Genomic DNA, 16,458 nt, shown 5'->3' with positions numbered 1-16,458 from the left:
AAGAGTGTGATCGAAGCGCTATAGAGTAGAAGAAACTGGGCAGGAAAATGATGTAGCCTAATTAGCTAGAAGATTTTATTTTCAATCAACATGGTGTCAGCAAGCACATGTCGTGTGAAACACACTTTTCACCCAGCTTGAACGACGAAGCTCACGTAGTGTTCGTGTTTCTTGATTTCCAGAAATCGACGGGTTCCTTTCCGTCACCTGGTAGGGAACGCATGCACAAGGAAAACAGTAGCGGTAGCAATGTCTTTGCTAATAGAACATCGCCTGGGTTCGTGACCATATCGGTTGGATCCCAGACTACTGGGAAACGGTGGCCTGGTCACGTGAGGCCTGATTTCAGTTGGTACGAGCTGATGGTAGGGTTCGGGTGTGACGCAGACCACACGAAGTCATGAGCCCAAGTTGTCAACAACGCGCTGTGAAAGCTGGTGGTAACTGCATAGTGGTGGAGGCTGTACATACATGGAATGGACTGGGTTCTCTGGCCCAACTGGACCTGTCGTTGACTGTAAATGGTTGTGTTTGGCAACCTGAAGACCATTTGCAGACATTCGTTGATCACAATGTGCCATCTCACAGGGCCACAATTTGCAATTTATTCTGGACAGTTCGAGCGAGTGATTTGGCCACCCATGTACTCAGACGGAAGTCTCACCGAACATTTTCCGACATACCCGAGAGCTCAGATCGCGCATAAAATCCTGCACCGGCAACACTTTGGCAATTGTGAACGTCTATAGAGACAGCATGACATTGTGTTTGCAGTGAACTTACAACGACTTTTTTAGTGCAATGTCACTGCGGCGGCGCGGTTCCTCTCGTCCTTTTGCACCCACCTTTAAAGTCGTTGAAGCAGATCGCCAATAGAAAAGCCGAACAGAAACATACCGTACTGCAACTCGCACCAGGCCGTATACAACGTTAATTATTTCAAGAATCGGGAAAAGGTCTTAATTTTGAATGAAAGGCGAAAATGCTGGCAAAACTTTGGTGTATTCTGAACCTTGAGAATTATACGCTCACTGCCAAGCCCGTGCTAATCTTAACACAGTCATGCACAATCCCTTTCACTCATGGTACCAAATTTATGGTAATGTATTGCCCGAAATCTGAACAGCAGAACACTGATTGTTCTTAAATGAAAATGCTCGCCACACTATTAAGTTTATCGGTGTCTAATGCACTTAAGCTTTTAGTCACCCATCTGCTCAATATGCCACTCGGAATTACTGTTTTTCTGATATACAAACGTACTTAAAAAATCCGTACTTTCTAAAAAAAAAATACACCGGAATAAATATTCCTTCATTTCAAAACACTTGCTTCGGATCCCGTACCATTAAAAGGCTCGGCTCCGAACACTTTTGGACTGCTGTATGCATTCTGTATCTCTAAGAGGAAAGGCGCGCGAAGAATACTTCATTCTCGTTGTTCGGTTCTCATTAAGGTCAATAGAAAAACATTCTCCCGCGTTAGTCCGCACTTTTCATGACTAACCAATCAACAAATAACATACTTTCGAACTGTATTTTTTCCCGATATAAGTATTTAACATTCTTATATTTTGTTTATATTTTACGCATTAACTATTTTCATTTACACTCGAATTAGCTTTACTTTTACCATAAACTTATTTAATATATAATGATGCATAATTCCCCGTCATCTGTATTCACACATCTCAAAGCGTATACAAATCCGTAGAAACATAAATAAACAAAAATTCCTTCAAGAAATAAATTTAACAATTCACAAAAACATTCTCTTAAGCTGTTTCTTGAGTGTCTCTGAGCACTGCTGTACTCTAACAGATGAAAATTAGAACTACGTACTCGACTGAACCCGCTTAAGACCATCTGTCAAAGTGCACAAATGAGTTATTCTCCCGATACACAGGCTCTCGACAGGAGTAATATAAGGCGCCACACCTTACCATGTCGAGTTGCTGCACTGCACCGGTAAAAGGAGGTACGACGATGACTTGTCACCTCAGATTAATACAAGTGTTTCTAGGTATACATATCGCTAGTTGGTTTATGATTAGAATACGAATACAAGATTTGCAAAATCAATGAACAATGCTCAATGTCAACGAGAGGGGAGGATAGGAAATTGACATAGAAAGTGGGCAAGAGGAGATGAACAAGTAGAGGGGCAGGAGAAGATGGAAAGATGGAGATATGGAGAGGGGGAGGAGGGAGGTAGGGAGGGAGAGAGTGAGAGAGGGGGGGTAGGTGGGAGGAGGTGATGGGTTGGGTTGGGTTGTTTGGGGGAAGAGACCAGACAGCAAGGTCATCGGTCTCATCGGATTAGGGAAGGACGGGGAAGGAAGTCGGCCGTGCCCTTTCAAAGGAACCATCCCGGCATCTGCCCCTAGAGCGATTTAGGGAAATCATGGGAAACCTAAATCAGGATGGTCGGACGCGGCATTGAACCGTCATCCTCCCTAATGCGAGCCAAGTGTGCTAGCCAGTGCGCCACCTTGTTTGTTGGAGGAGGTGATGGACAGATAGATGATGAGGGGGACGAGGTGTTGGGGAGGGAGGGAGGAAGGGAGAGAGAGAGGTGGGGGGGGGGGGGGCAGGAGGACATGGACAGAGACAGTGGAGAGAAGGGGATTAGGTCGTACACCCAATTCTCAGATCTATTAAAAATGTGTGCTTCCCCTTTCTTTCTTTTACATTCAAGCAGACAGAGCCGTTGCAAAGCGTGGTCAGGTACAGAAACTTTGATAGACAGTTCTGATTAGTAATATCACTCAGGCTCCTGAATCTGAAGTAAAACGATTCTGACTTCGTAAGCGATGGTTGCAGAGTGGAGCTGAGAGGCGCTGTGCTCTGCCTTATGTGATCTTCCAGAAGCGGCGGCATGTGGAACCTCTTATAAGGCGTGTCTACACCTACGCCGCTCACTCGGGTAGCTACTGTCCTCACTTGTTATTACGTCGTGAGGGACCACCTCTGACACGGGACTACGTTCTTCGGACTACTGCACAGTGACAGAGGTATTATTAGACTGTAGACTGCCCATCGACCGGGAGTCAGTGTGTCGTCCTTTCAACGAAGTGACGTTACGAGCTTCGTAACATGTGGCGCGACTCAAGATAGTGTGAAAGGTAATCAGCTTTTAACAACATACAATGTGTTCAAAATGTCGTATTACAGGCTTATAGGGATTTTAGAGCGGAGTTAGATAAATTTACGATTAAGAACCTATGTCTAGAAATATACCGTTCTGCTGTAAGCTAAGTTTGAAGTTCGGATCACTTTTCAAGCTCCCGCTTCCCAATGCAGTGCGTAATGATACAGCTGCACAAAATGCATCCGAGTACTGATCTCTTCAGTCCATCGCAAACAGCTGTACGAAACTGATCCGTTCGCAAGTAAGAGATGGTCGACTGCGGTTCTCCACTGACGCTCACCAGAGATTGTGGACCATACGTATGTACGTTAGCGTACGTCACAAATGGTTCAAATGGCTCTGAGCACTATGGGACTTAACATCTGAGGTCATCAGTCCCCTAGTTCTTACAACTACCTAAACCTAACTAACCTAAGCACACACATCTATGCCCAAGGCAGGATTCGAACCTGCGACCGTAGCGGTCACGCGGTTCCAGACTGTAGCGCCTAGAACCGCTCGTCCACACCGGCCGGCCGTGCGTCACTGATTAAGAGAAGGAAGATCACCCCTTGCAGCAGCTCCTGTAGAAAACACGTCAGAGTTTATTGTTTCTGCTGCGTGCATAATGTAAAGCTGGAAATTTGAAAGTGACCCGCTCTTAAAACATATTTTACATCCAGACGGTACATCTCCGGACAACCTTTCCTTGTCACAACTTTATCTACTGATTCCTTTCTAAAATCCTTAGGATGACTGTAATCTTAACTGTTAAATACCATTTATGCAGTGAGAAACTGAACATTACCGATGAAACGTCGCAAGTCCATCAGAGAAATCTAACTGTTTTAACATAAGACAACTGTGATCTATGGTTTGTTACAAAGCAATTGTATTTCATTTGATTTATTACTCCCTCTATATTTGTTTCTGTATTGCACTAATAGAACCGACAAACCGTGCAATCATCTGCGGTATGAACTGTGTGTCTTGGTTGAAAACAAAGTTATTCCATTGACTCATTGTGCTTCTACATCTACATCCATAATCCGCAAGCCTCCTCAAGGTGTGTGGCGGAGAGTACCTTGAGCACCTCTATCGGTTCTCCCTTCTATTCCAGTCTCGTATTGTTCGTGGAATGAAAGACTGTCGATATGCCTCTGTGTGGGCTCCCTGATTTTATCCTCATGGTCTCTCCGCGAGCCGACCATGGTGGCCGAGCGGTTCTAGGCGCTACAGTCCGGAACCGCTCCGGTTGCAGGTACAAATCGCTAGGTTAGTTAAGTTTAAGTAGTTCTAAGTTCTAGGAGACTGATGACCTCAGAAGTTAAGTCCCATAGTGCTCAGAGCCATTTCTCTTCGCGAGATATACGTATGAGGGAGCAATTGACTACACTGCTTCACTCCTCGGTGAAGGTATGTTCTCGAAACTTCAACAAAAGCCCCGAGCTACTGAGCGACTCTCTTGTAGAGTCTTCCGCTGGAGTTTATTTATCATCTCCGTAACGCTTTCACGGGTACTAAATGATACTGCAACGAAGAGCGCTGCTCCCCGTTGGATCTTCTCTATCTCTTCTATCAACCCTGTCCGTTACGGATCCCACACCGATGAGCAGTATTCGAGCAGTGGGCGAACAAGTATACTGTAGAATTCTTCCAATGAATCTCAGTCTGGCTTCTGCTTGACCGACGATTAATATTATATGTTTATTCCGTTTTAGATCACTCCTAATGCCTACTCCCAGATAATTTATGGACATTAACTGCTTCCAGTTGCTGACCTGCTATAATGTAGCTAAATGATAAAGTATTTTCCTTTCTATGTATTCGCAGCAAATTACACTTGTCTACATTGAGATTCAATTTCCATTCCCTGGATCATGTGTCAATTCGTTGCAGATCCTCCTGCATTTCAGTACAATTTTTCATAGTTACAATCTCTCGATATACTACAGTATCAACCGCAAAAAGCCACAGTGAACTTCCGATGTTATCCACACTAAAGAGACAGCTTACACTACACTCGTTCGTCCTCTGTTAGAATATTGCTGCGCGGTATGGGATCCTTACCAGGTGGGATTGACGGAGGACATCGAAAGGGTGCAAAAAAGGGCAGCTCGTTTTTTATTATCGCGTTATAGGGGAGAGAGTGTGGCAGATATGATACACGAGTTGGGATGGAAGTCATTACAGCATAGATGTTTTTCGTCGCGGCGAGACCTTTTTACGAAATTTCAGTCACCAACTTTCTCTTCCGAATGCGAAAATATTTTGTTGAGCCCAACCTACATGGGTAGGAATGATCATCAAAATAAAATAAGAGAAATCAGAGCTCGAACGGAAATGTTTAGGTGTTCGTTTTTCCCGCTCGCTGTTCGGGAGTGGAATAGTAGAGAGATAGTATGATTGTGGTTCGATGAACCCTCTGCCAAGCACTTAAATGTGAATTGCAGAGTAGTCATGTAGATGTAGATGTAGAAGGTCATTTATATATATTGTGAATAGCAACGGTCCTACGACACTCACCTGTGTCACACTTGAAATCACTACTTCGTAAGACTTCTCCCCATTTAGAATGACATGCTGTGTTCTGTTATCTAGGAACTCTTCAATCCAATCACACAATTGGTCTGATAGTCCGTATGCTCTTACTTTGTTCATTAAACGACTGTGGGGAACTGTATCATACGCCTTGCGGAAGTCAACAAACCAGTGACTATGGCACTATGAGTCTCGCGGACGAATAACGCGAGCTGGGTTTCACACGATCGTCTTTTTAGAAATCCATGCTGATTTCTACAGAGTAGATTTCTTGTCTCCAGAAAAGTCATTATACTCTAACATGATACGTGTTGCAAAATTCTACAACTGATCGAAGTTAGAGATATAGGTTTATAGTTCTGCACATTTGTTCGACGTCCCTTCTTGAAAACGGGACTGACCTGTGCCCTTTTCCAATCTTTTGGAACGCTACGCTCTTCTATAGACCTGCTGCAAGAAGGGGGCAAGTTCCTTTGCGTACTCTGTGTAAAATCGAACTGGTATCCCATCAGGTCCAGCGGCCTTTCCTCTTTTGAGCTATTTTAATTGTTTTTCTATCCCTCTGTCATCTATTTCGATATCTACCATTTTGTCATCTATGCGACAATCTAGCGCAGGAACTACAGTGCAGTCTTCCTCTGTGAAACAGCTTTGCATAAAGACATTCAGTATTTCGGCCTTTAGTATGTCATCCTCTGTTTCGGTACCATTTTGGTCACAGAGTGTCTGGACATTTTGTTTTGATATTGATTAGTGCTATGTCTATATGTTTATTGAATGTAATAGGAGCATGACCCAACGATGTTCCCGCAGCGATGGCAACCACGTAATACTTCAGGATATTAAAGTCGTTGCTTTAAATTGTGTTTCACGTTTTAGTTTTTGTGACTGCATATTACAGTATTTTTTACGGTTGTGAAATGAGGAACAGAGGTGACTGGGGTAACAAAAGGGATAACTCAGAATTACATTTTTACTTCTGAACGATCCACCAGGTACCACAATCTCTCGTACCAAAATACAAAAGAAGCTCGCAAATTCAGTCGGTGGTGGTCGGGGAGATACTATGCATGAGATGACCCTGGAGGATGAAGCTGGCAGCCGTATGAAGCAGTTCAGAGAAGTCGCATTTGTGCACAGGAACACGATTTAGTTAGAAACGTGCTACGGAATGTAAAGAGACTCGCGAACGATCAATGTCTGTCACTAATTCTCAGAGCTGGCACTCAATGTAAGAGCATTTCAAAGTGCGTAAGTGATAGAGAGGATGCGATACTGTGACTTCGCGATTGGGGATTGCTTACTTCAAAAATATACAATATATACAATTATTTGTAATGGAATAACTAAATGAACTGTGGGGAAGGCTCCAATATATTGGTAAAATTCTAATAATGTGTTACTCACGAAAGAGCTCGCTTGCGACACACTTATCAGCCCAACTTCTTAGCGCTGTGCATCAGAGTGGACCCGTACCAAGCTGTATTAACGGAAGATGGAGAACAGGATCAATATACAATGTGCGATTTTTCACGGTTTTTTTCCGCCTCAGAGTGACAGATGCTCGACGGACTGTAGTGGAAGACGTTAGAAGCAAGACGTGCATCGCTCAGACCCTCACTCAGAAAATTAGGAGAGGCCTCGTTATAAAATGTCTTAAGATACATGCTATTTGTTCCAACATACAAGGTGAGCAGAAAAGCTTTCCTAGAAAAAAGAAAGTGTTTCTAAATAACTATTCTACATACTGCTATGTGGTTTGTTGCATCCAGTAGCACAAACCTAAAAGAGATAATTGCTTGCATGTAATGGCTTTTGGTATCAATTTCATCGAAAGACGTAAGTGTGCACTAGTTGCAATGCGTTTATTCATAAATATATATTATTTCGTATCTCAATTATTTCTTCGTGATCACTTATGTTTAACACACTTGAGTACTTTTGAGCGGTGTGCTAGTCGGGAAGTTTTTCTGTTGAGTCATCCTTCACGATACACTGCATCCTTGTGGGCTACTTAGTATCCCTGTGTGTCATTGTATCGTGCCAGTACGTGATATATAGATGCAATCGCACATGAATGTTTTCTTCATGAACAGTTTTCAAAAATGTGTGTGAAATCTTATGGGACTTAACAGCTAAGGTCATGAGTCCCTAAGCTTACACACTACTTAACCTAAATTATCCTAAGGAAAAACACACACACCCATGCCCAAGGGAGGACTCGAACCTCCGCCGGGACCAGTCGCACAGTCAAGAACAGTTTCCTTGTGGGCGTTTTCATACTTTGTACATGTGTATGATGTGAGGTGGGTGTTACATTCGGTTTTATAACACGTCTTGGACATTAATTTTATAGACATGACAAAGTGTTGCCCCTCATCCGTGTACAACTAAGCATTTCATACTTTGATACGACACCTAGGTCATGTTCCTTCCCTTTACTTGTCTGTGAGGTATTATTTCCTTCCACTTATCACCTTCTACGATTATTTTATCTTACAGTAGGTTATTTCAGGGTTGTGGAGATAATGTATGTCCGACTGGCCAATAAAAAACATGGTTAGTCATTTAAAGAAGTTTTTAATGGATAGTATAATTGTACAATATAAAGAGTGGAAATTCGTTATAAAATATTTTAGGTATGTGACAATGGATTTATCTGTACGCTCTATTAAATGTTCGGTCTAAATTCAGTTTAGAGTCTTGTGATTGTTTCTCATTCTCTTTTTAGTCCGTTTCTATGTAACTTGATTGGTAAGTTGATAATGCTCTCCTTACTGTTTTGTGCATGCCGTCCTGAAGATGGCGTATTGAAAGGTTGAAACTGGTTGCAACAAAATAAAATGAAATCGTGAGGACGAGTGTAGGTGTTTTGTTTTGTCACAACAGTAGATGGTCGTCGTGCCAAAGACCTCCTGCCAAACGGACGGACGTACAGAAACTCCTATTACAGTTCAGTGACGATTGCAAGTGCGTATGGTTGAGATTTGCCAGATATGGAGAGCGTCAAAGGAGGGCGCGAAAAGTTTAGAGAGACTGGTAGTATTAATGATAAGCCAAGCAGCAGCACAAGTGGAGATTAGGAAAAGCACATATCATTCCCTTTTTCAGGTAGAGCCGTCGAATAAACGCACAGGAGTGTAAACCCATTTCTCCAACATTGATTGGCTGTAGAACAGTGGAACATGTTTATACTTGGGTATGATGACATTTCTGGAGGCCGAAAATGTCCTAGGAATCAACTGTCGTGTGAAAACTACGAGCTCCAAGAGACTCAAAGCAGTAGATAAACATGCACAAATAGATGCTATATTCCTTGACTTCCGAAAGGCATTCGATGCAGTTCCGCAATGCCGCCTAAGGAGAAATATACGATCGTACGGAAACTGAGACCAGCTGTGTGATTGGATTGAAGAGTTTGTAGTATATAGAACACAGCATGTCCTTCTGAACGGAGAGAAGTCTTTAGATGTAAATTTACAGCATCCTCAGAGGCGAGATGTAGGCCGTTACCTTTATATGACGTAGCACATCACGTCGGAAGTTTCAAGAAGCTCTTTCCGGATGATTGTGTCACGACGCTAGAAAAGTGAAGCGAAATGCAACAAGACGTGCAAAGTATCGACGTCTGGTTCAGGGAGTGGCGGATGACCCTCACAGAAAACCGATTTAACGTATTGCGAATACATTGACAAAAAGACCCTTCATTTCACGATTACGCTACTGCAGTTATTTCCATAAAAAATCTGCGAGCATGCTAACGGGGTGAACTGTAATGGAACGATGACTTAAAATTAATCGTGATTGAAGTATCTGCGACTTGGAACACTTCCGCAAGAAACTCACAAACTTTTAATTCATCTCCTATATTTAAGAACACAAAGAGTTCAACACAAAGAGTTCAGCGCAAAGAATTCAACAAAAATGGTCTTCGTTGACAGTCACAAACGAGTAGTAAACTTCGTAACTAGTTCCTAACAGGAAAATAAGTTCACAACTAAACGCAAACACTTGCACTCCAACTCTTGGTTGAGGAAACAGCGCAATAAAGCTTCTACACTCAGAGTTCGTTCCCGACTCGTTTGACTATCAAATGTTTACGTCCTCACTCTCTTTGAGCTGAGCAATTGGAACAGACTAACATGTAAGTTAAGATCTGTAAGAGTTCACAGTTTCTACAGTCTTGCGCAATGATTCATACAGAACAGCAACAGACCCGCGAACACGTTTCCGAGGTCTCTTGGCGGCGAAGGCGGCATGCGGTCGAGGCGGCCCTGCGTCCGGAGCGGACTGCTACTCTATGCTGGCTGCGTCGTAACTGCGGTGACCGGCGCGGGCGTGGGTGGCGGTCTAAATACACGGACGACGGAGGTACATACACTTCCTTGTGATTGAGTGCAGGTGACACTGGCGGAGCCGGCAAAAGATTCGTGGCGGGAGCGACCTCTCTTGCTGATTTACACGCCCTCTATGCTTTGGTCCGGTGAACGCGAAGGCCCTCTGCAGGTCGCGCTTGCAAATGGTAGAGCCGCAAGGTGGTGTAGTCGCAGGGGCTGAGATGGCAAACAATCTGACGGCAGTGGCGACCACACCGGACGGCTTTCGCGACTCGCCCGCGAGTAACGCAAATGCCGGACAGATTCACTGGACGAATACTCCATCGAGAGAGGAGGTAGCTTACCAAACACTGGTGCGACCAATGCTTTAATATTGATCGTCAGGATGGGATTCGTTCCAGACAGGACCGAGAAAGAAAAAGAAGATCCAAAGAAGACGATCACGTTTGGTTACAGGTTCATTTAGTAAGCGCGTAAGCGTCATGTAGATTCTCAGCCAAATCCATTGGCAGACGCTGTGAGAGAGTCGCTATGCATCGCGTTGTGGACACAGTTAAGTTAGCGTACGTCCCTCTAAGTAAGTATACTGCTTTTTGCTGCGTGACCCCACGAAAAGACCATGAAGATAGAATCACAGAGATTCGAGCTCATATAAATGCTTACCCGCAATCTTTCTTCCTTCGAACTATTCGCGAATGGAATAAGAAATGGGTGTTCGAGCGAGGGGGGGGGGGGGGGGGGGGGAGGAGTGAGTGGTACACAATGTATCCTCCTCCACACACCGTAAAGTGTGCCTGCAAAGTATAGATGTGATTGTAGTAGTGAGTTGCGCTCTGCTGATACCGTGAATATGGTATTTGAACAACGTTCGCGGAAATCAGCGTGTCGTCTTTCCCGAGAGTCACGTATGTCTAGATTTTGCACGAACGGCTCTATTTTCCTGCATACAACTTGCAACTCTTGCAGGTTTCCATAATGAGATTTTCACTCTGCAACGGAGTGTGAGCTGATGTGAAACTTCCTGGCAGATTAAAACTGCGTGCTGTACCGAGACTCGAACTCGGGACCTTTGCCTTTCGCGGGCAAGTGCTCTACCATCTGAGCTACCCAAGCACGACTCACGCCCATTCTCACAGCTTTACGTTTGGCAGTACCTCGTCTCGCTGTGAGGACGAGGTACTGGCAGACGTAAAGCTGTGAGGACCGGGAGTGAGTCGTGCTTGGGTAGCTCAGATGGTAGAGCACTTGCCGGCGAAAGGCAAATGTCCTGAGTTCTAGTCTCGGTCCGGCACACAGTTTTAATCTTGCAGGTTTTATTTACTAAGAACGTAATGAGACGATTCGACGTAGATAACGACTGCCTTACAGATTTTTTTCCCGATGCATCAACTTTTCACATCCGCTAACGGAACCAGACACATAGTCCCCATCTGGGAGTCGGAGAGGCCCTACATATAGTGGGACGGGAAATAAGGGACAGTCTAGAAGTGAATGCACGATGTGGCTTAACGCACAACAGAATTATTGGACCGTTCTTTTCAACTGAGCCTACCATTACCACATCAGTTTACTTGGATATGATGTAACTTCCATCTCAGTTACAGGAATTTCAGCCATGGGTAGTGTTTGAACAATATGGAACATCACAACGTTGGGTTTTATGCGTTTTGGATGAAACCTTTCCACACAGATGGATCGGCAGAGATGATCTAATAATAGCCACTACGTTCACCGCAGAAAACCCTCAGACATTTTTGTGTGGTTATATTAAGGATTCGATTCGGATTGTTTGGGGGAAGAAACCAAACAGCGAGGTCATCGGTCTCATCGGATTAGGTAAGGACGGGGAAGGAAGTCGGCCATGCCATTTCAAAGGAAAAATCCCGGCATTGCCCTGGAGCGATTTAGGGAAAAACATGGAAAACCTAAATCGGGATGGCCGGACGCAAGATTGAACCGTCGTCCTCCCCAATACGAGTCCAGTGTTATTAAGGATTAGCTGTTCTGCCCACCAGTTTATGATGTGTGAAGTCTTACGACACGAATACGAGATGCTGTGAAGAAAGAGATATTGGCGAAGTGACGCAGAAACACTGAGTAACGTCCAGGCGTTCTACAGCCAACAAACGGAGCACATGTGCGAAACATTGTATTTTAAGATACTATTTTCAATAAGCCACATAGCTGTATCTACTACAGATATTTAGAAGCTAATTTTTGTAAGTAAAGAGATACTATACGCTTACTGTTTAGTTCTTACATAATGACTATGGTGCTGTAATTACAGAAACTTGTGTAACATCCCTTTATAAAATAGGAGGGGGGGGGGCCGAAATGATAATGGTGCACTACATACCCTCCGCTACACATAACATGGTGAGTTGCTAGATGGTGACATAGGCGTAGAATTACGGAGTTTGGAATTTCTTTTTATGCACATACGGGGTGCCTAGGTCAAGTGTTGAGCACATTTGTTTCCCACGAGTGTCTCAAGCCAACAGCGACCACAGGATACTGCTGGCAGCACTCTGACACTCACCTCCCACCCAGGTGGCGTCGAAGCCCTCGGCTGACATTTCTCCGCTGATGCACTCCTGCAGGCAGAATGGCTCGTCCTCTGCCCTTGGAGCAGTGGCTGTCTTTCTGCGCTCTGACTCACAAACTGCCGTTGCCAGCTGGGCCAGCAGCAGCACCGCAGCCTGCAACAAGGTGTGGCTAGTCAGTCAGAGAAACGGTGACAGGTGAACTGAGTGCCGGCAGGCGAGCGCGAGTGCTGGCAGGCGAGCTGATGTGGATGCGGAAGAGTGGGGAAGAATGTTCGGTTACAGCAATACTAGTGTCCTGCTCGACACATTCATGTCGTTTAAATATCCGGGCGTAACGTTGCAAAGCGATGTTACATGGGAAGAGCATTTGAGGACTGTGGTGGGGAGGGTGACTGGTCAGCTTCAGTGTCTTGGGAGGATCTTAGGAAAGAGTGGTTCAACTGTAAAGGAGACCGCGTATTGGATGCAGGTACGATCAAGTGTTGAGTACTGCTCGAGTGTTTGGTATATGTACTGGTCCGGAGTGAAGGAAGACATCCAAGTAATTTGAAGGTGGGCCGCTAGTTTTGTTACCGGTATGTTTCAATAACACGCAACTGTTAGAGAGATACTTTGGGAAGTCAAATGGTAATCCCTGGAGGGAAGCCGTCCTTTGCACAAACACTTAAGAAAATTTACAGAGCCGTCGTTTGAAGCTGAGTGCTGAACGACTCTACCGCCACCAACATACACTGCACATAACGACCAAGAGCATAAAATTCGAGAAATTAGGGATAATTTTTAGTGTTTGAAGCAGAAACTGTGTTCTGTGCATCGTCCGACGACAACAACAGTGGTCGTTCTTACCAAAAATGTGCTTATTGAAAACAGTTTATATGTAAATCGCCCATAATACAAATAGTTTACAAGTTACAAGAACAGCTGAAAATTATCCAGAGCAAATTTTGAGGTAGTTATGAACGTCGCAACGGTTGTTTCAATTTTAAATAATAGTTAACCAGAATAGATAAAGATAAGAAAATTCAGCCCTACACATCAATATACTTTTTTCTGAGATGTAGCTCCTAGGTCTATTCAATCTGGAGTAATATTTCGTCAGTTTTTATAAATGTTTACTTGATGCAATAAATCTCTCACTTCGAGATTTTGGTGCTGATATTCTAACGAAAAAAAGGAAACGGTAAATTAAGTGTAAGAGTGGAGCTAATTACCAGAATCCTGTTACACGTAATATAATTCATCACGAAGTATGTTTCCGATTTTGATGATCAGTATGCTTCCGGTTTTAGATAGCTTTGAGTCCAAAAATGGTTGAAATATGTTCGTTTAAAAATCATTAGTTACAATTATCACAACATTACTGTCCGCGTGGGGTGGTTTCATTGGCAGGAGATTGGGAAGTCACATACGAAACTTTGTAACTATTCTATCTAGAGATAGAACGTATGTAACATCTCAGTATCCTTCCAATGAAAGCACCATAGGCAGGCAGTAATGTTGTGATAGCTGGAAGTAACGATTTTTAAATAGGAACTTATTTCACCAATTTTTGGACACAGAAGCAACTGGGACAGTCCTATATAGATCAAACCCCTTCATGATGGATAATGTAGGTTGTAATAAATTTTGATAATTACATTCTTGGTTTCATCTAATCTATCTTTTATCTCTGTTGGATTCCTTTCATATTAATTTCTTAAATCTGTTGTCATTTACGGCATAAATTCCTCTTCTAAATTTACTGTGGCGTTTCTGACTATCTGCGAGGAGACTGAGTAGTGGAACGTGTTACTTTTACACATAAACAAGAACGATCTGTCACACTACCTCACTTTAAAACACAGTTTATTTGCAATTCATGTCACACAGTCTCATACGGAACCTACATCCGCTTTCTTTTATGTACTGTATATGATAAGATACTGTCATCCCCCTTCCCTTCTGTGTGAGAGGATGAATGAGCAAATGTATTTCTAGTTGCATGATTGAGGGTAGCAGACAAGCCTGTCTGTTAGAGAACAGTAGGACCAACGTCGGAACAGGTAGCTACGCTTTCTAAAAGCAAAGAGGTTGCTATCCTTAGTATGGTTCTGTCCGTCCCTTGTCATGTTGGTATAGGAAGCTGCTCCTCTGGTCATTTCCGTTTTGTATACGGAAGCACCCTTGGTAGAAGCGCAGGTCAGTCTGTCCGTGGCGAGCGTCTGAAGTGGTAAGATCTCCACTAAGCGCGTGTCTGCTAAGGATTTCTTAAGTTCAGCCTAACTGAAAATTTAATCACCTTTATTTCAGGTTTAGCTGTAAAATATATAATGTTATCTTAAGTTGCAACGCAGTGTGATTCGAGTGTACAGTTCAGATTATCTTCCGGTAGTTGCTTTGTCACTACTTTGTGAGTAAAGTGGAACCACGTGTTGATCAGTAACTCTAAGATCATCAATCTTAAATGCGAATGTGCGTGAGATTATAACGTCTCGTCTTGACAATATTTTTCAATATAGCAACTTTTCTTTATGTTCAACCCACGTGGGGTGTACTTTGTGGGACCAGTTCCACGTGCTTATACAATTGTTTTACCCATCAGGTTAACAGTAAGACGATAGTAACCAGTTCGAGGTTTTTCTTTTGTAAATAGCTTTTCGATCTAATTTATTTTAATCATCAAAATTGTTGTGGAGTTACACTCTTTGTGTAAACCAAGTTGACCACGTGAAGCATGTGGTGTAAGCATCAAAGTAGCTCTCGGCTATTCTTTTCGGGAACATTTCACAGAGAGTTAGTATGAATTTAGTATACCAGTGTGTGGTAATTACATGACGGACAGGATTGCGCTACGAACGTTACTTCTTTGGGTGAAAATTGAATCGGTTGGTTGTGGTTAATTTCCTCTTGCATATGTTTCAACGTTCTTCGTGTGTTATTTTGTGAATGCAGTGTTGTACGTAGTCTCCCAATCTTGGCTCCCTGTTTGATGTGTTCCGTAAGATTACAAACTCACATTTTCACAATTCTAAATAAGGCACCAGTTTATTTATGAATCAAGTTTAATATGCTCAAATTTCAATGATCAATCTTAAAATATATTTCCAAAAATAAACAGATTTATTTATTTTTTATTTAAATTTTATATATATATATATATATTTACTGAGGAACTGTTTCACCAGATATCCAGTCTAGCTTACCAAATTCCAAACCAGACTAACATTAATTATAATCTTTTAATCGTCATACGACAACCGGTGATATATATATATATATATATATATATATATATATATATATATATATATATATATATATATATAAGTCTGCACGCCCCAGAGGAGGTCAGAACTATTGGAACGTTCTACCTCATCTACCCTACAGCCCGGTTCCCGCACCTTCAGACTTCCATCTGCTTGCCCCAATGAGAGTGCACTCTGCGTGTTGGCAGTATTTGGACGACGGGGAGGTTATTGATGCAGCAAGACGTTGGCTCCGATTTAGACCAGTAGAGGGAGATCATTTGGAAAATCGGGCCCTCCGTAAGGTGGCTTACGGCCGTCGTATTGAACGGAGATCATGTTGAAAAATAGGTTTTAGTCCCACAATAGTAGGGAATTATATAATTTATTGGAATCCTGCATAAAACCAACCTGCTTCCAGAAAAAGAAAATGGGTTGCATTACTCACTGAACGCCGCCTCGTAATACGTCAAATGGGACAGAAATCAATTATTTACTTTGCTGTATGTAGTCTCACTTGAACTATTTTTACATTGTCGTTTAAAATGTACTTTTTAGCAGTGATACCGCACGAAGAATTTTGACAAATTTTATATTTTGTCTGTCAGCTGACAGGAGTTTTTCGTATGTTACACTCCCTTCGTCCATTGAGTTGTAAATGGTCCTCTTTAATAAATCTCA

General features: G+C 43.0%; 1 protein-coding gene across 1 annotated transcript in view; it reads right to left on the bottom strand.

Annotated features, from left to right (window-relative positions):
• LOC126272661 (venom dipeptidyl peptidase 4-like) overlaps positions 1–16,458 on the bottom strand; it is a 317,380-nt gene that overhangs the window by 225,616 nt on the left and 75,306 nt on the right. The window contains exon 3 of the mRNA XM_049975673.1: positions 12,547–12,706. Coding sequence (XP_049831630.1) covers positions 12,547–12,706 — 160 coding nt within the window. The remainder of the gene's footprint in view (positions 1–12,546; positions 12,707–16,458) is intronic.

Source organism: Schistocerca gregaria, chromosome 5, assembly GCF_023897955.1.
Source record: "Schistocerca gregaria isolate iqSchGreg1 chromosome 5, iqSchGreg1.2, whole genome shotgun sequence".
In the NCBI taxonomy this organism is placed as follows: domain Eukaryota; kingdom Metazoa; phylum Arthropoda; class Insecta; order Orthoptera; family Acrididae; genus Schistocerca; species Schistocerca gregaria.
Note: the sequence above shows the minus strand (reverse complement) of the source record. Positions and strands in the feature narration are given on the sequence as shown.